The 24,074-nt window shown below is 44.0% G+C and overlaps 1 protein-coding gene across 1 annotated transcript in view; it reads left to right on the forward strand.

The window, feature by feature from the left end:
• LOC132379714 (hyaluronan-binding protein 2-like) overlaps positions 1–24,074 on the forward strand; it is a 69,513-nt gene that overhangs the window by 9,394 nt on the left and 36,045 nt on the right. Inside the window, exons 3-5 of the mRNA XM_059948004.1 lie at positions 6,167–6,265; positions 8,007–8,075; positions 12,178–12,285. Of these exons, the coding sequence (XP_059803987.1) occupies positions 6,167–6,265; positions 8,007–8,075; positions 12,178–12,285 (276 nt within the window). The remainder of the gene's footprint in view (positions 1–6,166; positions 6,266–8,006; positions 8,076–12,177; positions 12,286–24,074) is intronic.

Here is a 24,074-nt window from a genome sequence, read left to right on the forward strand (position 1 = left end):
TGATGAAGCCCAAGCAAAGACCTTATAAGGATTTTATAGCTGGTCCCAAAACATACAAAATTGACTGGGCAATGTTTATTATATACACTGTGCATTAGTTTGCTTTGTGAAGACAGGACATAATGTTTTAATTAGTGGGGTTTAGTTCAACAATGAGGACAGGTCCTTTGTATGGAGTCAATAATTTAATGATAGGACAATGTTAATACAACTAATAATATAAGCCATGGAGTTAGAAGTTTTCAGAAAGAGAATGCTGTGGAGAAAAGTAGGGGATTGGTTAACACTCAGATGGGAACTATGGACAACCAATCTACCCTCTTCAATGAACTGCTGAGGAACTATTTCCGCTGCTCAGGAATAGCTTCAAGCAGCAACAGAACAAAGTGAGCTCCATGGTTATTGCCAGGTAACCTTGCTTCAGTAATGACCCAGCTGGAGAGGATGGGAAATTCAAGAATGCCTCAAAACAAGGGAGCACGGAAAGCTGCTGCCCCCCCCCCCACCCTCCCATCGCAGGCAAAACTGCATTGCTGCTACCTGCTCACAACCACGAGTCAGGAGCTGCAGCTACTCCTGATACACTCCAAAAGTGGAAGCTCAGCTTCACCTTGGCTGCCTCAAAGCACCACCTAAACAACAGGTTCACCTCAGCAACAGTCAACCATGAACCACTCTGTACTGAGAGCCAGCTTCTATATATTCTTAGAAAGCACAATGTCTTTTAATAAACACATGAAATTCATCAGATGCTGGAAATCCAAAGCAACACACACACACAAAATGCTGGAGGAATTCAGCAGTATCTATGGAAATGAATAACATACAGTTGACGTTGTGGGCTGAGAGGGAGGATCTCAACTGAAACGTCAACTTCTTATTCACTTCCACAGGTGGTCCTTTAATGCTCCCTCTGAGATCCTGGTGTGGGTGCTTTCAGGAGGAAGCAAACCTAGTTGCTCAGGAATTAGAGTGGGAACAGGAGGGCAAAATGCTGACTGGACATCTCCACTGCCAACTGAAATTCATTATAGCTGTTATGGCACACCACCTATGCCAAAAGAAGTTTAGTCAGAAATGAAAATACAATTATATTTTCACCCTCCTCTCTCACACCTTCAGCCTCACTACTCACATTTCTTTCCCACCACATCCATTCCATCTCATATAATCATTGCAACTTTATGGAGCCTGTCAGAATGGTAAATAACTTAGATCCTAAATAAAGAGCCATCTTTCCATAGGGGCCACTATTGACATGAACTTCCAGAGCTAAGTCTTTCTTTTTTTAAATTTATTCATTCATGAGATGTGGCTGTCATCAATATTTTAAATAATCAATTGTCCTTCGTGACATAAGTGCCTGCTGATGATGGAATCCGGAGCAAAGGTACAGGATGCTGTGGGAACTTGAGCAGCTCAGACGAAGTTTCAGGGTGAGACCCTTTATCTAACCTGGGCAGGGTGGAGGTTGGTAGCAAATTTCAAGATGGTGATGAGTTCCACGGGAGTGCAGGAGGCAAAGAAAGAATTCTGCAGTCGTGCTGGTGGAAGTTTGAGACATAGGTCTTCCATACCAGTGCCCAAGCTGCATCTTTGAACTGGAGAAAGTGGGAGGAGCCAAGAGAGAACTTGTTCAGGGCTTATACAAGTTATGCCAGGCAAAGAAAGGTGTTAGTAGATGGAAACTAGCTAGCTCTTTATTCTAGAAAAAAAAGGAGAACCCTAGAGCCTTCCTGATAATTGTATGGAAGTATAAATTATCCAGCCCAGATATTTCCCTTCCCTTTGAATACTGCCGTACCTGCGGAAATCCTCCATCATCTTGTTTTTCATAATCAATTTCCCATTGCTAATTGATTGTATCCTGATGGCTTATAAAGTGTCTGCATTTGATTTGTTCTGCCCTTTGTCAACTAGATCCCAATAGAGTCATTGTACTCTGTTGTGGCTCGAGGAGTAATGAGTCTTAGTGAGCAAGCCTTGAGATGAGATATCATCAGATCCCAAAGTCTTTGCTGTGGCCATTATACTCAGCCATTTCTTTATGTCACATGAAGTCTGGAACCAGCAAAGCTGAGGACCTCAGCAAGAGGCTGAGACGAGCCACTTGCATGTCTGTTTCCTGCAAGAAATTTATTCCCAGTAGTCTGGCCTAGGTTACTCAGAAGTAGCCGCTGTTGATTGATTCAGATGCCTTCAAACAAATTTATACTTGTGTTTTCCATGTGATTGATGTGATGAACTTATCCATCACAACATTCTACTTATTGAGCCTGATGAAGTGCAGATGAATATTCAGTTACAGTATCTGCTGTTCTCTACTGAAGACTGGAAACTAATCTGAAATCACAAAGGATTTTTAGAATCTGTATTTAAATTTCAATGCAAAATATTATGAACAGAAATCATCTTCTGGCTTTGTTCCTTTGAATCTAATGGCTTTAATTTACTCTGCATTTATTTCTCAGAGTTAGCTTTGTAAATATGAGGCTACCCAAGAAAATACCACTGTACATGCACAGAAATAAAGTACATAAATAGCCCAGGTTACAGATTTCCTGGTTTACGGAACCCCAACAATAAATTTTTCAAGATAATAATAGTAACTTTGCTTACTGAGGTACTGCACAGAACAAGCTCTCTGGCCCTTTGAGCCACGCCACCCAGCCACGCACCGATTTAATCCTAATCTAATCGTGGGACAATTTACACAGTACATCCTTAGACTGTGGGAGCAAACACGGAGGAAACCCACGTGGTCCTGGGTAGAACGTACAAACTCCTTACAGGCAGTGGTGGGAATTGAACCCTGGTACTGCAAAGTGTTGCGCTAATCACTACACTACCATGTCATCATAAAATGTTGTGTGCATTAATTAAGGATAGGATAACATTTAACTCTGGGCAGCATAAGTATGAATATTCAATGAAGTGGAAGATTTATAAGACTGTATGGTATAGGAACAGAACTAGGCCATTTGGCCCTTCGAGTCTGCTCTGTTATTTCATCATGGCTAATTAATTTAATTTTCCCTCTCACCCCCACTCTCCTGCCTTCACCCCATATCCATGCCCTGAATAAACAAAAATCTATAAACTTCTGCTTTGAATATACCCAATAACTTGATCTCCACAGCCGCCTGTGGCAACAGCTTCCACAGATTCACCACTCACTGACTAAAGACATTCCCCTTATCTCCATTCTAAAAGGACACCCCTCTATTCTGATGCTCGTCCTGTGGTCTTACACACGCCCACCATTGGAAACGTCCACTCTGTCGAGGCCTTTCAACATTCAATAGGTTTCAATGAGTTCACCCCTCATTCTTCTGAATTCCAGTGAGTAGAAGCCCAGTACCAACAAATGCTCCTCATATGACAAGCCTTTCAATCTGGGAATCATTTCCTTTGAACCTTTTCCAATGTCAGTACATCCTTTCTTAGGTAAAGGCCCAAAACTGCTCACAATACTCCAAGTGAGTCCTCACCAGTGCTTTATAAAACTCCAACATCACATCTTTGTTTTTATATTCTAATCCTCTTGAAGTGAATGCTAACAAGTGTTTGTAGCAAGTGTATGTAGAGCGATAGCTGGGTAGGTGTAGAAAATGGACATTCTGAAATCAGCTTGTGGAAATTTCTTGGGAACTGAAGCTTTACATAACCCAGGGACTGTCTGTATTACTGTGTAACCACTTTTATTGAAGGAACTGATAGAAGCCTACAGTTTTTCAAAATTTAATGAAATGTCAGATTGCTCATTTCAAGGCTTTGGATTTAACAGTACAGCTTCTTTCTAGAGAAATCAAAGATAGGGATAGATAATGCTGAAGGATATTCTATCATTCCATCAGGCAGAACCTGAAGCTAGCTGCAGTGTGTGTGCCAACATCTTCCAGAAGCCTCCGGGCACCGGTGCACCCAGCCTCCTGCTCTGCCTCTGATTCTTCACCACACCCGCGGCCATTTCCAATCAAGCTGAACAGAGAGGGCAGACTTGATTGAGTCACCAAACTTCACTAAAAAGTCAAGTGAGAGCATGTAGTTGCTTGTGGTTGTTTGAGCAACGTTAATGCATTTGATTACTTGACATGTCCAGGGTCTAAAAATGCTTCTAAAAGCATTTATCTGTTTTTAAATATGCTTTTTTTATGATTCAAATATGTTTTATCAGTTTTTGTAAGACATTTGATATCAGTGAGAAAGCTTTCTGATATCATGACTTGTCGGGGATTTAGTTTTCACTCTGAGTGCTCTCGTTACTGCTCACAGCCAATTCTACCATGTGGAAAGGCTGGAGAAGCACGGCCAGCGGAACTTGCAGGACAGGCTGTTGTAAAGAGTGAGGATGGCACCAGGTATCCCATAGGGGTAAACACAAGGTACAAGGCTGTCCGAAGGCACCTTCCAGTCTGTTGGTATGGTTATGTATTCATATATCATGATACAGCACTTATAAAACATAACAACACGGTACAGGTCCTTCAGCGCACAATGTTGTGCCAACATTTTAACCTTCTCCACATCAATTTAACCCTTCCCTCCCATATAGCCCTCCATTTTTCTTTCATCCATGTGCCTATCTAAGAGGTTCTTAAATGTCTCCAATGTATCTGTGTCTACCACCACCCCGGTAACGCATTTCATGCACCGTCGTTTCTCTGTGTAAAATAAAAACCTACCTCGGACATTTTCCCGAAACATTTCCTCCAATCACCTTAAAATTATGGCCCTCATATTGGCTATTTCCACCCTGGAAAAAGTCCTTTGTTCTCAACTCTATCTTTGCCTCTTATTATCTTATCACCTCTATCAAGTCATCTCTGATCTTCCTTCACTCTAAAGAAAAAGCCCTAGCTCACTCAACTATCCTCATAAGTAGAACATGCTCTCTAATCGAGGCAGCATCTCCTCTGCACCCTCTCTAAAGTTTCCATATCCTTCCTATAATAAGGCAGCCAGAACTGAACACGAGCTTCCCATTGTGGTCTAACTAGAATTTACTAGAACTGCAACGTTACCTTGCGGCTCCTGAACTCAATTGCCTGACTTATGGAGACCAATACTTTTTAATTCACCCTGTCAACTTGAGTGGCAACTTTGAGGGGTCTCAAAATTCCACAAAATAAACTATTGCAGGAGAGTCAGGAATCCCTGCCCAGTTCCCCCAATCACCACTGCATTCACAAGTCACAGATGAACAAGCAAAAAGATCAATTCAGTTCCTGAATACTGTATTATCCAATAGCCTTTAGTGGCAGTATACACATTAATATTCATTGACAGTAGTATTAGGGAAAGCTGTAGCTTCCTGTGATTGGATAGTTGAATATTACCAACCATCTCAGCCTCCTTGCCCACTGTACCAGATGAGATCTGGCACCTTTCAGCTCCAGAGCCAACATGACTCATTTTCTTTAGAGAAACAGGGCAAATAAGAGAATGCTAAATACATCCAAAATTGTCATTGATGTGAATGACTAATTACGGTTTCTTCTACATTTACCTTCATGTAAATAGATTATGACGTTATTAAATATGGCAATGCATCGAAAGTATTTGAACCTGCATTTCAGAAAAAGTGGACCATCGTACAGAGTTCCACCTCTGTATATGTGCTATATAACTGTAAATACCTTTATAAATAAAATGTATTTACTAGAGTCAGAGCCATGGAAATCTACAGCTCAGAAACAAACCATTTGGCCCATCTAGTCCATGCTGACCTAATCTTCTGCATCAACTTGCAGCTGGATAATCTCCCTCTAAGTTCCTTCTATCCAAACTTCTCTTACAGTAAATGTTACACTTGAACACACTCTTACCACTTTCACTAGAAGATTGTTCCACACTTGCACCACCCTCGGGGTGAGAAATTATTTTAATTTTGCAAAAGCGTACAAAAGAAATCTTCCGTTGGGATTTCTGATGTGAAGGGGTTCCTGTGCAAAAGGAAAGTACTTTTACTAATAATTAACACAGGCATATGAGCTGGCTTGCGCATTTGCCTAAACTAACAAGATCCTGAAAATTTGCCTGTAATCCCTTAAAATGTACAACCAAAAGCAATCATCTTCAACATTGTGAGGGCAGCTATCTGAATAAAAGGTAAATATCTCTCAAGACAAAGTTTCCAGAATCATTGATAAAATCTTCTTCTCAGGCAGTCCCTCGGGGTCAAGGTTGATTCGCGTCCACGCAACTCCTGTGGGTTCTGAAGTGTCTGAAGAGTCCTTTGTGGGATCCGCAGACTCAGCCACAGGTGGGGCAGGTGGTGCTTGACGGTGCGGGGAGGAGGGAGGGTTATTGGAATGTCACATGCTCCTTGAGTTCTTCGCGCGCTCCCACAGCCCTGTTTGAGTTGACTCCTAAGACACAGAAACTGATCTTGATTGTCAGGAGGGGTAACCTCATTGAAACCTAGCAAATGTTGAAAGGGCTCAATGGAATGGATGTGAAGAGGATGCTTCCTCTGGTTGTGGAAGCCTAGAACCAGAGAACACAGCCTCAGAGTAGAGGGGTATCCTTTTAGAACGGAGATGAGGCAGAATTTCTTTAGCCAGAGAGTGGTTGCCACAGGTGGCTGTGGAGACAAAGACTTTATGTAAATTTAAAGAAAAGGTTGATAGATTCTTGATTATTCAGGGCATGAAGGGATATGGGGAGAAGGCAGGAGGTTGGGGCTGAGATGGAAAGTGGATCAGCCATGGTGAAATGGTGGAGCAGACTCGATGGGCTGAATGGCCTAATTCTCCTCCTATATCTTATGGTCTTAGGAAGGGCAATTTGAAGCAGAGGGCACAAGGTGGAGGAGGAACTTTATTTTGTCATGTTCAAGATAAAGTCATCCCCTCATTTGTTTCCGTCAATCAATTAAAGATGACTTGGAATTCAGCCTCCAAATCGGAACATCTGCATAAAGTAAAAACACAGCTGAGTCTGGGAAACAACCTTGTTTTTGGAGAGGAGACAATCAAGCTTTATGAGCTTCCTGCTTGGCCTTTTCATTGACACTCTCAAACAAGAAACAGGTGAGGTGAAGTATTGCAGAGGAAGATTAGCAAGCAGTTAGGTGTGATACAGCCTTGCTTTGACCTCCGCCTGTGATAGGATGGGTGAATGGCACACCCATTGATCAGGATTAAGACTTACGCATAATCAGAAAGCAAATTCTATTTATTTAATTTTTATTTAGAGGAACTGTATGGTACAGACCCTTCCATCCCAACAAGCCCATGTGACCAATTACTTTACTATTCCGCTGTATGTTGGTGGAAACCGGAGCACCCGGAGGAAACTCTTACAGTCGTACAAACTACTTCCAGACAGCAGTAGGATTTAAACCCTGGTCGCTGATGCTTTAATGGTATTATGCTGCCATAGAGTGGTAAAAAATTTCTGAGCCATACTTGAGAAAAGTACATCATAATCCCTCCTGGTTATGGAGAAGGAAGGGTTTTGTGAAGTCAGTGAAGCCACATATGGGTTAATGCCACACTTTGCATTTACCCAGACATCTCTGTAATTGCCACAATGTGGCTTGCCTCTATTTCTGATGATGGTTCTGTGTCTGGTCTGTCTCAGATCTGTGAGGATGCTCTCCCCTTCCCATTTTAGGGTTACTTGTTCAGTATGCTCCAGAACTGGTTTTCTTGTCTAGTATTCTTGACAACCTCTTGCTTGGAGGGCTGCACTGAAATAGTGGTGGGTGATATGCTTTGGGATGGAATCAAGAATGTTCAAGTCTAAAACATAGAATTATCTGAAGAAATCCTTGAAACTCTCTTTACCATTGGCGATGGCTGTTTTACTGTCTATGATGAGAGAGCTCTCCTCCAATAGCTGTTCTCAAGAGGGTGGGTTTGGATGTTTGGGTGATAAAAATATTTACTTGTAAAACAATAAATATTTTGTTTGGAAAACTGGGGAATATTGCAAAGTTGATGTTTTAAGTCTGAACCAACTGTACAGTGAAACTAATGCTTAAATTGTTTTAATCATAGGGGACGATCATGCAGGGATAGATGAAGAAGGTTATTCCAGTTGGATGGATTATTACTACAATGATAATGGTTGGTTAACAATTTGCTTTATCTGTAACATTATCTTGCAGTTATGATTTATGTAATTTAGGAAGTCTGAATTGTCTGTGCACCAGTACCTAACTTGTATATTCATGGAATTCTACACATTTGTAAAGAAATGATAATTGTAGTAGTTGTTCTCTCTTTGTGCTATGTACTCAAATTGTCAAGATTAGCTTCCTAAGAGCCTATGAGGTCCTATTATTTCATGTTGTTTGTGAAAAAATGTTACAATATACAATGGAAAAAACCTTACTCCAGATTGGATCATGGCCATCAAGGTTAGTGAATAGTCAATGTGAACATCATCGCCAAACATCTAGTTGTCAATGGTGTTTAAATGTGAAAACAGGAAACTCAGGATTACAGAGGATGACAAGCATCATTTTTACCAGAAGGTGAAATCAATATTCATGCCATCAGGTTGAAGGCTATCCTGGTGGAATTCAAGGTTGCTCCTCTACCCTGAAAATGGCCTCATTGTGGCACACAATGAACATTAGTGCACTGTGGAGTACTGAAGAACAGAGGAACCTCACTCTATAGGTCCAGGGATCCTTAAAGGTCACAGCACAGTTAGAGAAGGTGGCGAAGGAGGCACTTAGGATATTTCTCCTCATCAGTGAGGCATAGAATAAAACAGCAGGGAGGTGATACAGAACTTTATAAGCTACAGCTGCAGGACTGTATATAGTTCTGGTTCTGACATTGCAGAAACAGCATGATTGAACTTGTGTGGCTACAGAGGACATTCACCAGGATGATGCTTGGGGTGGAGCATTTAGTTTAAGAGGAAGGGCTTAAGAAGCTAGGGTTGTTCTCCATAGAGTGGAGAAAGCTGAAGAAGAAACTTAATGGAGGTAGATGAGGGGCACAAATAGGGTAATAATAGGAAACTTTTTCCCTTGCCAAAGTTATCTAAAACTGATGGGGTCAGAAGTAGGACCATAAGACATAGGAGCAGAATTAGGTCATTCAGCAATCGAGTCCATTCCGCCATTTCACCATGGTTGATCTTGGATCCCATTCAACCACATACATCTGCCCTCTCACCATATCCCTTGATGCCCCGACCAATCAGGAATCTATCAACTTCCGCTTTGAATATACCCACAGACTTGGGTAACACCATAGGATATTTTGTTAAGCAGCCTCATGTGAGGCACTTCATCAAATAACTTCTGAAAACCTAAGGATATCCACTACCTCTCCTTTGTTGATCCTGCTTGTTACTTCCTCAAAGAATTCCAACAGATTTGTCAGGCAAGATTTCCCTTTACAGAAACCATATTGACCTTGACTTATTTCATCATTAGTTTCCAAGTACCCTGAAACCTCATAATGGACTCCAACACTTTCCTAACCACTGAGGTTAGGCTAACTGACCTTTAGTTACCTTTCTTTTGCCTTCCTCCCTTCTTAGAGTGGAGTGACATTTGTAATTTTCCATTCCTCTGGGAGCAAGGCAGAATCAAGTGATTCTTGAAAGATCATGATCAATGCATCCGCTATCTCTTCATCAACCTCTCTCAGGACTCTGGGATGTGGTCCAGATGACTTATCCACTTTAAGAGCTTTGAGCTTATCTCACACTTTTTCTTTTGTAATAACAATGGCATTCATTCCTGCTCCCTGACACTCATAGATCTCTGGCATACAGCTAGTGTCTTCCACAGTAAATACTGAAGCAAAGTACTTATTAAGTTTATCTGCATTTTCTTTAACTTCACCTGCATCATCTTCTAGTGGTCCAATGGAGTGCTCTCACCTCCCTTTCATTCTTTATATAACTGAAAATCTTCTAGTACCCTGCTTTATTGTCATTTAGTTTGCCCTCATGTTTCATCTTTTACCTCTTATAGCTCTTTTAGTTGCCTTGTGTTGGATTTTAAAAGCTTCCCAATCATCTAACATCCCACTCACTTTTACTACCTTATATGTCCTTTCCTTGGCCTTTATGCAGTCCCTAACTTCCCTTGTCAGTCACGGTTGCCTAGCCCTGCCATTTGAGAACAACTTCTTGTGTGGGACATATCTATCCTGCAACTTGTGAACTATTCCCAGAAACTTCAGCAACCTCTGCTCTGCTGTCATCCCCACCAGTATCCCCCGCCAATCCACCTGGGCAAGCTCCTCCCTCATGCCTCTGTGATTCCCTTTATTCCATTGTTATTTGAGTCTTATGCTTCTCCCTCTCAAATTGCAATATAAATTCAATCATATTATGATCACTGCCTCCTAAAGGTTCTTTAACATTAAGTTGACCAATAATATCTGGGTTATTACACAACACCCAATCTAGGATAGTCTTACCCCTAGTAGGCTCGAGCACAAGCTGCTCTAAAAATCCATAAATCCATCTTGTGGGCATTCAACAAATACCTTCTCTTGAGATCTAACACCATCCTGATTTTCCCAATTCCTTTGCATATTGAAGTCCCCCATTACAATTGTGACATTACCCTTATTACATGCCTTTTCCAGCCCCTTTGCAATCCCACACCTTGGCTACTATTTGGAGTAAGAGATTTTGTGAGGATCTGAGGAAGTACTTTTCATCAGAGGGTGGTTGAAATCTAGAACACACTGACTAAGTGCTGTGGTAAATGCAGCTACTGCCACTGCATTTTAGAAGTATCTACAGGAAGGTGCAAAAGTCTTAGGCACATATATATAGTTAGGATGCCTAAGACTTTCACATGGTACTGTACTTGTCAATGTGGAGCAACGCAAATCTGATGGGAGCCAAGCACGTTGGGAAAGGCAAGGGTGGATCGCCGTAGGAGTGCTGGATCAGGGGTTGGCGCGGGTTCAGACACACCCAGCCCTGAGACACCAGGCAAGGTCATTTGATTCCAAACAATTGCTTTATTGATCATTACAGAATGTCTCTCATGTGCTTCCCATCCCTTCCCCTTTTCCCAACCATGATTCCTCTCTCCCTGCCCCTTCTGATTCTCAGTCCACAACAGAGACCCATATCAGAATCAGGTCTGTTATCACTTACATATGTCATGAAATTAGTTATTTTTGCAGCAGTGGTACAGTGCATTACATAAAATTACCACTGTACTGTGCAAAGATCTTTACCATCCTAGCTATACTGTATATATGTGCCGAGGACTTTTGCACAGCACTATAGATGGACACTTGAATACATGAAAGACTGCAGATAAAGTTTGGAAAGCAGGATTAGTACAGATATGTAGTTGAAAGTCAGTTAGGACACAGTGGGCTGAGGGACCTGTTTCTCTATATAATGCTGTATGTCTCCACTGTGACTGAACGATGCCAAGAGAATGTAAGACATTTTCTCCAGAAATTACTTTGCATAGAATTTTCTTGAATTTTTTGTAAAGTGGACTGCAGGCAAGAACAAAGTAAAATTTAAGGAGAATGGATATCAGGCCCTTTTCCATTAGTACATAATTGCAAACATTTCTGCCATTTTCAGATTTCTTGCAGATCCAGCTTAAGACAAGAAAAACAGAATTAAGGTTTCCATTCATCTGAAAAACTAACTTTGATTCTCTATGTGTTTTTCTTGTAACCAAAAAATTTGTATATTTTATGTTATAATTGATGTTTTTATTGTGAATGCTGCTTATGTGATGCTATGTGCCAGTGATGTTGCTGCAAATCAGTTTTACATTGCACCCGTGAAGGCAGGCATGTACTGATGACAATAAACTTTGACTTCGACAGTCTGCTCTTACTGTCAGAACTGCTGAGTACTTCCAGCATTTGTCCATTGTGTATGCTCCACATACACAACATAGTACAGTACAGTATGGACCCTCAACCCTGATTGTGTGCTGGACTATACGAGCCTAATTCACAATCAGTTTAACATTCCCTCCTGCATAGCTCATAACCCTCCATTTTCATTACATCTATATGCCTACGTTTCGATTGTATCAAACTCTACCACCATTTCTCCCATTTCACCATTGCTGGCACCTAACACTAAAAGAATTCCTTCCTCTAATAGCTCCCTTAAACTCTCTTCCAGTACCAGTGTCCTCTGGTATCGATATTAGGGTTAAAACAGTGCATGTGATGATCTATTAACAAAAGCATTTTTTTCCAGGTCCCTGCCTTTCAAACCCTTGTCGGAACCATGGAGTCTGTGAAACCACTGCAACAGGCTACAACTGTCGATGTCCTCGTCCCTTCCATGGGAAAAGATGCCAGAGAGGTAACATGCTTTACCTTACAATTATATTAATAACCCTTAAAATCATATTTCCCAAAATATATAACGTCTGTTCTTTCCATAGGTTATTGTGCATTCTCTGTAGCTCCCCCGCCCCAGAAAGATAGAATACTGTTAAAAGTCTCGGGCAGCCTAGATGTTTCATATGGTTTCAGATGGCATGGCCACCACTGAGCCCTGACCTCAATATCATCGAGGCTGTCTGGGATTACCTGGAGAGGCAGAAGCAAGAGAGACAGCCGAAATCTGTAAAAGAACTGTTACAAGTTCTCCAAGATGCTTGGAGCAACCTACCAGCTAATCTTCTCATAAAACTGCATGACAGTGTACCCCCCCTAAGAGAATTGATGATATTTTAAAGACAAAGGGCAGCCACACCAAATGTTGATTTGTTTTAATGTTTTTTCACTGTTTACTGCACTTTATAGTAAATTATTGATAGTTAATTTGAGCTCATTGGACTAGATGTTTCAATCCCTTTGATAAGCAGATCCTAACTTGGGTCATAGTTTAGAGATCTTGAGGGGGGGCCTGGTGGATGCCAGATGCTTCCCTGGGGTCATCAGGTGAGCACCCCCCTTCTGAGATGTTTTGCCAATTTAAGCCCGCTACATCTCCAGAGGGCTGAACAGTGTCCCAGGCGCACCCCCTTCACAGCTGACCACCCGTGGGTCATTTTAGGGCCCAGCTGCAGTCACTCCTCTTCATTCATAACCAGTGGGTGCTTCACTCGGCTGCCTCCCAGAGTTCTTTTATAGCTTGCCGCTGGTCCTCCCAATCCCGTCAGGAGTCTGAGCATGGAGGTAGCCACAGGCCCTCTGCAGCTAGCCTCTACTGGGAAACTCTGCACCTTCCATCCACGCTGCTTAGCATCTGCCGCCAGCTCAGCGTATCACATGTGCTTCCGCTCACGTGCCTCTCAGACTGCATCTTCCCAGGGCACAGCGAGCTTTGAGATTACTGCTGCCTTCAGACTGCTGAACCACCAGACCAGATCTGGTCTGAGGATTGCAGTGGCCACCTCTGGGGGAAATATTAGCCTTTTGTCAAGGCTGACAGCCATGTTCCAGTCACAAGCAGGCTCCAGTAGGCCTGACACCAACCATGTCACCGAGGGCAGTGCTGTCTGTCCTATTCTGAACTCCCGATCTGGGAAGGAGAAAGCCAGCAAGCAGGCAAGCATGAAGAGGGATTGAAGCTTATGGGTACAAGGCAGGGGGCAGCAACTAGTAGAGAACGGGAAAAGTGGCAGGCATGGCGGATTGTCTGCAGGTCTTTCAGGGAGTCAGACTGTCCACACTGTGAAGATTGATTGGCAAATCTCTTGTGACTGGATCAAACTAGTTCGAGAGGGATTTCAAACCGCTGACGTTCTGCTCATCCCTGGGCCCTCACTAAAGGACTTTGGCCTGTCAACAGAGTCCCAAAATGAATCAGAATCAGAATTCGGTTTTATATCACCGGCATATGTCGTAAAATCTATTGCCTTTGCAGCAGCACTATAACACAATACAAAATAAAAGAGAAAAACAGTGACTTACTGAAGTGTAGATATATTAAGTAGTTAAATGAAATAAGTATTGCAAAAGGAGAAATAAGAAAAGTAGTGCGGTAGTGTTCATAGGTTTAATGTCCATTCAGAAATCAGATATCAGAAGCTGTTCCTGAATCATTGAGTGTGTGCCTTCAGGCTTCTGTACCTCTGATGCACCATCAATAACTCTCGGAGACGGGTGGCAAACGATAGGCTTTTATTAGCAGCAAGAGAGCACCACACAACATCCTGGAGACTGAGGGAGGAGCAGTGCCTCCAATCGCCTTTATACAGGGGTCTGTGGGAGGAGCCACAGGAGCAGTCAGCAGGGGGGGCTTGTCCAGACAGGTATATGTAGTTCACCACATTCACCCCCCCCACCTTTGTTTTAAAAGAGAGTCCCCATGGGGCGAAGTTTCTTACAAGTATATTTACAGGTTAAGTCTATCAGGCGGTCGAATCTGTTGCTGCGATTTACGTAGCACCGGTGGTGATTGCACCAGTGCCGGTGGTGATTGCACCGGAGATGGTGGTTGTGCTGGCTCTGGCCTGACTTGAGGTGTCAGCCCATTAGGCGTCAGTGATCCCTCATGCGTGTGCGAGGCGCCCAGTGTGGGAGTGTCGTGAGGAGTCTGTGTAGGGCTTGGTGTGCGTGGTGTCTTGTGGGTGTACACCTCAGTGGGTACAGGGTTCATAGTCACCGTGGAGTGTTCAGGGTAGGGGTCTGGTGCTCCTGCGGGCGCCAGATCGCGGATGGAGACCGTGTCCTCCCGCCCATCAGGTAAGACCACATAGGCATACTGGGGGTTCGCATGTAGTAGGTGAACCCTCTCGACCAGCGGGGAGTATTTATTGCTCCTCGCATGTTTCCGGAGCAGCAACAGCCCTGGGGACGTCAGCCAAGCTGGTAGGGTGGTCCCAGTGGCAGACTTCCTGGGAAAAGAAAAGAGGCAGTCATGAGGGGTGGCATTGGAGGACATGCATAACAGGGAGCGGATGGAGTGGAGTGCCTCGGGGAGGACCTCCTGCCAGCGAGAGACCGGCAATCCCTTTGAGTTAAGAGTTAAGAGTGTAGCATTCCACACCGTAGCATTCTCCCTCTCCACCAGTCCATTCCCCCGGGGATTATAGATCGTGGTACTACTAGTAGCAATACCCCTAGCCAGCAGGTACTGGCGCAGCTCGTCACTCATAAACGAGGACCCTATATCACTGTGGATATAGCAGGGATATCCGAACAGAGTGAAGAGCTGGCACAGGGCTTTTATGAAGGACGTGGCAGTGGTATCGGGGCAGGGGATGGCAAAGGGGAACCGCGAGTACTCCTTGATTATGTTGAGAAAGTAGACATTGCAGTCGGTGGAGGGAAGGGGGCCCTTAAAGTCAACACTCAGTCACTCAAAGGGGTGAGTGGCCTTGATAAGTTGTTCCTTTTCAGGACGGTAGAAGTGCGGTTTGCACTCAGCACAGACTTGGCAGTCCCTGGTCATTGTCCTGATTTCAAGGGAGTAAGGCAGGTTCCGTGCTTTCACGAAATGGTAAAGTCGGGTGACCCCCCAGGTGGCAAAGGTCTGCATGGAGGGCGTATAGCCGATTGAGCTGCGCTCTGGCACATGCTCCCCGGGATAGGGCATCAGGAGGCTCATTGAGCCTTCCAGGCCGGTACAGGATGTCATAGTTGTAGGTGGAGAGTTCCATTCTCCACCGCAAAATTTTATCATTTTTGATTTTGCCCAGCTGTTGGTTGCTGAACATGACCACAATTGAGTGCTGGTCAATCAGCAAGGTTTACGTTTTGCTGACGAGATAGTGCCTCCAGTGCCTAATAGCTTCCACTATGGCCTGGGCTTCTTTCTCCACCACGGAGTGCCGAATTTCAGAGCCCTGAAGGGTACGAGAGAAGAATGCTACCGGCCTTCCTGCCTGATTGAGGGTAGCACCCAGCGCAAAGTCGGAGACATCACTCTCTACTTGGAAGGGAATGATCTCGTCCACCGCATGCATCGTTGCTTTGGCAATGTCCCCTTTAATGCAGCTGAGGGCCGCGCGGGCCTCGGCAGAGAGGGGAAGTGTGGTAGACTTGATCAGGGGATGGGCCTTGTCTGCATAGTGAGGGACCCATTGGGTGTAATAGGAAAAGAAGCCCAGGCACCGTTTAAGGGCTCTGAGGGTGGTGGGAAGAGGGAGTTCTAACAGGGGGCGCATACAGTTGGGGTCAGGGCCAATGACCCTGTTCTCCACAACATACCCAAGGATAGCAAGTCGGGTGTTCCCAAACACCCACTTGTCCCTGTTATGGGTAAGGTTAAGAGCTTTGGCCACTTGGAAAAATCATTGGAGGTTGGTGTCGTGACCCTGCCAGTCGTGATCGCAGATGGTAATGTTATCCAGATATGGGAACATGGCCTTCAGTTGGCACTGGTCCACCATCCGGTCCATTTCCCTCTGGAAGACAGAGATACCATTTGTGGCACTGAAGGGGACACACAGGAAGTAATAGAACCTGCCGCCTGCCTCGAAAGCAGTGTAGGGGCGGTCCTCCGGGCGGATAAGGAGCTGATGGTAAGCGGATTTCAGGTCTATGGTCGAGTACACCTTGTACTGAGCTATCTGATTGACCATATCCGCGATGCAGGATAGGATAGTCCACGACCATCCTATTTTTCTGCCCTGTCTGAACAACGACCACCTGGGCCCTTCAAGGACTTGAGCTTGGCTCAATGATCCCCTCCCTGAGCAGCCGCTGCACCTCTGACTGAATGAAGGCCCTGTCCCCCGCACTGTACCTCCTGCTTTTAGTTGCCACAGGTTTACAGTTGGAGGTCAGGTTGGCGAACAGCCATGGGGGAGGGATCTTGAGGGTGGAGAGGCTGCAAGTGGTGTCAGTAGCGCGGCTGTCGGCATGGTGCTGGGTGGGATATGTGGTTTGGTGTGTGTGTGTGTGTGTGTGTGTGGTCAGCAGCTGGGTATATAACGAAGCCCCACAAAACTGAGGATTTCTGACAGTGATTGGTGAGAGGGGCCCGTCATACTCCATTGTCACACTTTTCAGTGTGACTGTGCGCCACTCTGGAAGTCCAGCCCCAATAGCACAGGGGCACACAGTTGAGGCATGACCAGTAACGCAAAGTCCCGATATTCTGTGCCCTGCACCACCAATGTCGCTACACAACCCCCCCCCCCCCCCCGGATGTCTGTGGAATGCGACCCAGAAGTCATGGTGACCCTCTGGCTTACCGGCCATGTCACGAGTCCGCAGCGTTGCACCGTGTCCGGGTGAATAAAACTCTCAGTGCTACCCATGTCGAACAGGCAGCTAGTCCCGTGCCGCTCCACCAGGATGTCCATTACTGACCTTGCAAGCTGGTGTGGAGCGCTTTTGTCGAGGGTCACGGAGGCCAGAGTTGAATCGCCGTCTTGGTGCCTAGTAAGCACCCGTGGGTCGGAGGCGGGGCGAGGTGGAGCCGACAAAGATGGCCGCCCCCATGCCTTGCACGAGGCGGGCAGGCAAGATGGCAGCAACCAAGATGGCCACCCCCATGACTCGCACGAGGCAGGCAGGCAAGACGGCGATGACCAAAATGATGACCCACATGCCTCACACGTGGCGCTGCTCGACCCCGCTCGTGGTTTAGACTTACAAGCCTTGGTGAAGTGGCCCTTCTTTCCGCAGCTGGAGCAGGTAGTTTCTCGGCCTGACAGCGTTTTCGGGGGTGCTTTTCGAGTCCGCAGACGTAACACTGCGTGGACTTGTGACTGGCAGCAGCCATGGTCGATTCACCGGCTGGTTGCGGGGACCTTACGGACTCGCAAGTGGCAGCAGCTGAGGTCGATTCACTGGCGGGTGGCGGGGTCTGCAGCGTCCACGGGACCAGCGGGAGATCGCGTGGCTGGACAGAGTCAGCGTTGTGCAGAACAGCCTCTAGCGTGTTGGCCCCGCTATCGTGCTAGTGACTATAAGGTAAGATCGGCGTTTTCCAGCAGCCGCTGGCGCACGTACACTGACCTGATCCCTGTAACGAAGGTGTCTCATACCAGGAGCTCCGCATGCCGTTCCGCCGTTGGTCCACTGCAGTCGCAGGCCCACACGAGTGTCTGTAGGGCCCGGACAAACTCAGCGCTCGACTCTCCGGCCCGCTGCCACCACGTCGCTAAGCGATGTCTTGTGTAGACGGTGTTCACCGGCCGCAAGTACTGTCTTTTGAAGGCATCCAGTGCCCCTTGGTAGGTCAGCAGGTCCCTGATCAGGGAGTACACCTGCGGACTGACCCTGGAGAGGAGAACTCTGTGCATGATAGCAGGTTCAGTCACGGGAATCTCTTCCAGGTACAATTGGAAACATGCAGGCCAAAGTTCAAAGGCAATGGCTGCTTCTGGAGATTGAGGACCAATGTCCAATTTGTCTGGTTATAAAATGCTCTCCATGTTTTAAAATTGCTGCTAATAAAATTGATGCACCATCAATAATTCTCGGAGATGGGAGGTGAACGATAGGCTTTTATTAGCAGCAAGAGACTACAATTAGCTGCAAGAAACGACCACACAACATCCTGGAGACTGAGGGAGGAGCCGTGCCTCCAATTGCCTTTATACCTGGGTCTGTGGGAGGAGCCACAGGAGCAGTCAGCAGAGGTGTGTCCAGACAGGTAAATGTAGTTCATCACAACCCCTTTCTGATGGTAACAATGAGAACAAGGCACGATCTGAGTGATAGGGTTCCTTAATGATGGATAATGCCTCCTTGAGGCATCGCTCCTTGAAGATGTCCTGGATGCTACGAAGGCTATGATGGAGCTAAGTTTACAAATGTCTGCAGCCGATTTCGAATCTGTGCAGCAGCTCCCCTGCACACCCCACCCATAGCAAACAGTGATGCAGCCGATTAGAATCCTCTCTGCTGTACATCTGTAGAAATTTGTGAATCAAGAAACAATGTCACTAAATGAAAGTATAGATGTTTTTATTATGGATGAAATCTGCTTTATGGGATTTAGACTGCTTTTCCCTACAGAAATAAACTAATATTTGCAAATTACTGTTCCTAATATACAGTCAAGGTTACTTCTCTACAATGCTGTGTGTCTTGTCAGTAATTCAGTTATTATTGATTAAAGTTCATCCTGCAGTGATGTAGGCCTTTGCAAATCAACCGACAGAATGACTGTGAACCAATATAAATATGATTTGGAGCTGCTTTTCTGCTTACCAATTTTCTTTTACACAAAACATCATAGGATTTTAAGTATAGCATATGTGCATGGCATGCCAGGTTTACATGCATTTTTAATGTTGCTTTAAATAAAACATGCTATAAGCCAGAACTGTACTCGAAAGAGATCACCTTACCTGGATTCATTAGCCATTATAGGGAAATTCTGCAAATTGCATTGTTTTGCTGGTCGTAAAGAAATCTTCAAAGTTAAGTTGGATTTTCTAGATGCAAGGAGATTGGCTGCAAAGTTCTATACATTCTAAGTTGTTTCAAAGTTACTAAGAAACTAATTACTATTTCATTCGTTCATTATGCACAATGTCATATGAGGTGGGCAATCCTGGTCTTTCCACAAGCGTGACTGTGCTTGGCAAATTTTACTACAGAAGTGGTTTGCCATTGCCGTCTGCTGGGCAGTGTCTTTACAAGATGGGTGACCCCAGCCATTATCACTACTCTTCAGAGATTGTCTGCCTGGCGCCAGTGGTCACATAGCTGTGATATTCACCGGCTGCTAAGACGACCACCCACCACTGTTCCCGTGGTTTCAAGCAGCGGAGCAGATGCTACACCTTGCCCAAGTGTGATCTGCAGGCGATCTATAGGGAAAGAGTGCCTTACATCTCCTTTGGTGGAGACGTGTCTCCACTGATTACTATATCCCTAACTAATTAGGATATGACTCAAAATTTGCTTTGAAGAATAGGTTTCAGTCATTTAAAATTGAATTGCTATTGGTGAACTGACACTAAGATTAAATATATTTGTTTTATATGATAAGTCCATATTCACTGCAATTAACTGAGCATTACCAAGTTTTTCATTATAGTAGGAAATATATAGAACATAGAATAGTATAGCACAGTATAGGCCCTCTTTAAAAGTAGCAATATTTTTGGAAATAAAATGTACCATGCTGCCTAGTTAGCTGACTCATGACCAATATTGCAATCTCTGACATGTACTGTAAATGAGTTTGGATGGAAATTCAAGAAAAAATGAAACTTTCTCAAAGCCATGTCAATCTCAGATTAATTTGCATCCATATCAACAATTTTACACAAACTAGAAATTCTTCCCTTGGACTGTGAAAGGTTAGATTACTACTTCAAGTTTATTTTTTGAAGTCAAATGAAAACATCCAATGAATCAATGCAAAAGCTTTGACTATTCATTTCGGGGGAAAAAGGTAATCAACATAAAACTCAACGTTCTTGTCATTCCTTCACTCAGTGAACACTTCATTAGGTACCTCTTGTAGCTAATGAAGTGGCCACTGATTGTATGCTCATGGTCTTCTGCTGCTGTAGCCCATCCACTTCAAGGTTTGACATGTAGTGCATTCAGAGTTTTTCTGCACACCACTGTTATAGATGTGGTTATTTGAGTTACAGTCACCTTCCTGTTAGGTTGAACTACTCTGGCCATTCTACCTTGACCTTTCTCGTTACAAGGTATTTTCACCCACAGAACCCAGTGGATGTGTTTTTTCGTTTTTCATACTATTCTTGGTAAACTCTAGAGACTATTGTGCATGAAAATCTCAGGAGATTAGCAGTTTCTGAAATACTCAAATCACCCTCAATTATTCCTTGGTCACAGTCACTTAGATCCATCTTTTCCCGTTCTGATGTTTAATGAGCTGAACCTCTTGACCATGTCTGCGTGCTTTTATGCACGAAGTTGCTGCCATTTGATTGGCCGATTAGATATTTGCAATAACAAGTTGGTATACAGGTTATCTAATAAGGTAGTCACTGAGTGTATAAGTAGCTTTAACGAAATCACCGTGGAGCAGTAATGGTGTAAATGGATTAGTGTTTTTCACTTCCATTCTAATTAGCCTTAGGGTGATAATAAAATGAGATCTATTCTTTGCCTTCAGACCAGGGTGTATCCTTCAGACATCATAGAGGAGTAATGTTTTCCAATACTTGAAGTTACTGCCCTGGTGGCTGGAACTATTGCTCCACGGTTGAGCAGCAATGGGTTTCTACATTTCCACTGTCCCCAGCACCAGTAAATTGCGCTTAATGCTCATTAATTCACTAACTACATTTCACTGGGTGGTTTTCACAATGGTGCTGTTTGTGAAGAAGTCAACATTATCGGGTGCTTTGAAATTCTGAGCCTATGCAGACTTGGCAACAGGCCTTGTAGGTAATGTGCCTGTCATCGAAAAGCATAAGGTTAGAATTTTGGGTGCACATCATCCCTTCAATTCCGCACCAGAATTTTAGTGAGGCTAGCTAGATTCTAGCTACTAGAAGGAGAGTATTCATTGTTAGTCTGCCCCATACTACCCCTGGCCTTTGGTGCAATCATAGCCTATTAGATCTCTCATAGTAACTAAAGTCTGGCATTCTTGCCGATATCCTGGAGTATCTCTCATGGACTCTTTCTGTGGCTACTACATCTTCTGTAGAGTGGCATCCTAAACTGTACACAATGCTCCAAATGCAACTTAACTAATGTTTTTTACACAAGTGCCACGTGATGGCTCAAATCTGATATCCAAGCCTTCAGTCTATGGAGACAAAATTCCGATGCCTTCTTCACTATCTGTCCATCTGTGTCATCATTGTTGGGGAAAATGAATTTGCACCCTGAGGTCTCTCTGTGTATCCTAGGCACTCTCTCCCAGGTTCCTGCCATTTACTGTATATGACCTGCTAGCGTTTGACATTCTAAATAAATTACATCAAATTTGTCTGGATTAAGTTTGAATTGTACCTCTCCGCCCAAATTTCTAACTGATCTATGTTGCTTTGTCCAAAGACAATCTTCTTTTTTCTACATCTGCACCAGTTTTTGTGTCATTAGCAAACTTCTGGTGACGGGGTTGAGTTCCCATCATCTATTAAATGTTCCCAATGGCGCGTGTCTCAAAGAGCCCTGGTTACCAAGCCCTGCTCCTGGCCTTCATGTACGGCTTAGCTACTAAGCCCAATGGAATCATTTTGACTGACAGAAGAAGGGACAAAGGTGGGTTTCAGTTGCTTTGTGCTGATGGGCTTGTCAGTCATGGTTGGCAGCACATCTAGGAAAAGGAAAACTTTGATCTTAAAGTTCTGCTGCCTTGCGGCTATACCCACACATGGGGAAGGCTTCAGGAGTAAATTCCAAGGAATAGTCCAGAGCTAGGGTCCCTAAGGCAGTCCTGCATTGATTTCAATACTGACTGGCAACTCCTGTAAAGCCACTGGTGCCAAAATGTATCAGTGTCTGCCGTTCCTTTGGATTCATCTGCTGCATAGGGAGGGGATCTTGCTACATGGGCAACAGCTAGCTCTCCATGTTGTACTGCCTTAGCTTGTGTATCTTGTAGATCGCTGGGATGCAACATTCATGGTCTACCCTGACCAATGGAAGGCCTCAAAGCTAACTTTCTAATCAGATCTCTTATTGGTCCATGCATAACACACCTACCATCCTGCTTTCATTAATGACTTTCTCAAATATTCAATTAGGGTGTGAGAGGATTTTCCCTGCACTCGACTGTGCTGATTCCCCTGATAGATCACTTCCTTGCTGAGTGAACACATGTCCTGTTCCTTAGTTTTTTTTTCCAGTAATTTCATGACCACTGATGTGAGGCTCTCCTGGCTTAATCCTGCTGTCCTTTTGGATAAGTGAACAATGTACTTTGTGTAAAGTATCGTGAAGAAAGAAATTGCTGCTGCTCCCTTGAAGACGGGATTCACACTGAACTGTAAGACAATGTGCAGGATCGAGAACCATTTACAATATTGAGATGTTGCCCTGCTGTTTAATGTGTGATAATAACGAAGACAAATTAATGAAACAGGACCTGTTGTTACCTCTGGGCATTTCAAAGTGTTATCCAACTAATGAACTACTACTTAACAAATGCTCTTGAGTGTCATTTTCTGTTCCACTTGCTCTCAAGTAACTACCTTCTAATGATAGGAGATCGTTAACCTGGTATCTCAGTACAAGTATATATCTAATGTTGAACCTGAACAATTTCATTAATCTGGCATCATCCATTCTTTTTGATGGAAAAAATATATACATTGCTTCATTCCTGTCTCTCCCGCTGCCCGGGCAATATTTGCTGCTGGGATTATGTCATGTTGCATCAGCAAATCCCATAATCAGGATGGGGAGTTGAAGTGGTTGCCCTTATCACTGCTCAGTTAGTAATAACAGAGCACTTTGAAAACTCATCATCCTCAGTCCCAGAAGGCACTAGAAACATGACACCATTACGTCAAAAATAAAAGCAAAAATCCAGACATGTTCAGCAGATTTGGTAGTGCTGATGGGAAATAAAGTGTTAAACCATCGGATTGATGAAGTTTCAAAGGATATTCTGTTACTCAGTTATTGGTCTGAAACATTTCTTCATACCTGCCATCTGGCCTGCTGTGTATCTCAGTATGTCCTATTATAATTCAGTTTTCCAGCAATTTGCTTTATGACAGGGCATTCCAAACCCTGCAAGTGCCACTTCTTTTCATTCTGTTCTACTCTTTCCCAGAAAGAAGGAATCCTTGCTCCTTTATTAAACACCTCAATTCTTCTGAAGCAGGTTAAAATATCAAATGAGGTGGTTTAATCTGGAGGACCACAATGGAAATGAGGTATATAATGCAAGGTGATGCCATCATTACCAAGGCAGCTATGGGTAGTAATTCAACCATGAATAAAGCAACAAATCCCATTCAGAGAATATTCTATAAATAACACAGACATTGAGAACAAATACATGTAAAATGTTTGTCTATAAAATGCTACTTGGTCTGGAATTTTAAAAATAGTAGAAGTCAAATGCAAAGTTCAAAGTACATTTATTATCAGAGTAGGTATGCGGTATACAACATTGAGATTCATCTTTCCACAGGCAGACACAAAAGAAACACCAAGGAACCCACTCAAAGAAAACATCAAACACCCAATGTGCAAAAAATGAGAACAAATCATGTAAACAACAAAAAAAGTGAGGGAAAATCACAGAATATAAAACTCCAAACCACAGAGTCATTGGAACAGTCCAGGGAT

The sequence above is a fragment of the Hypanus sabinus genome, chromosome 22 (assembly GCF_030144855.1).
Source record: "Hypanus sabinus isolate sHypSab1 chromosome 22, sHypSab1.hap1, whole genome shotgun sequence".
Taxonomy (NCBI): domain Eukaryota; kingdom Metazoa; phylum Chordata; class Chondrichthyes; order Myliobatiformes; family Dasyatidae; genus Hypanus; species Hypanus sabinus.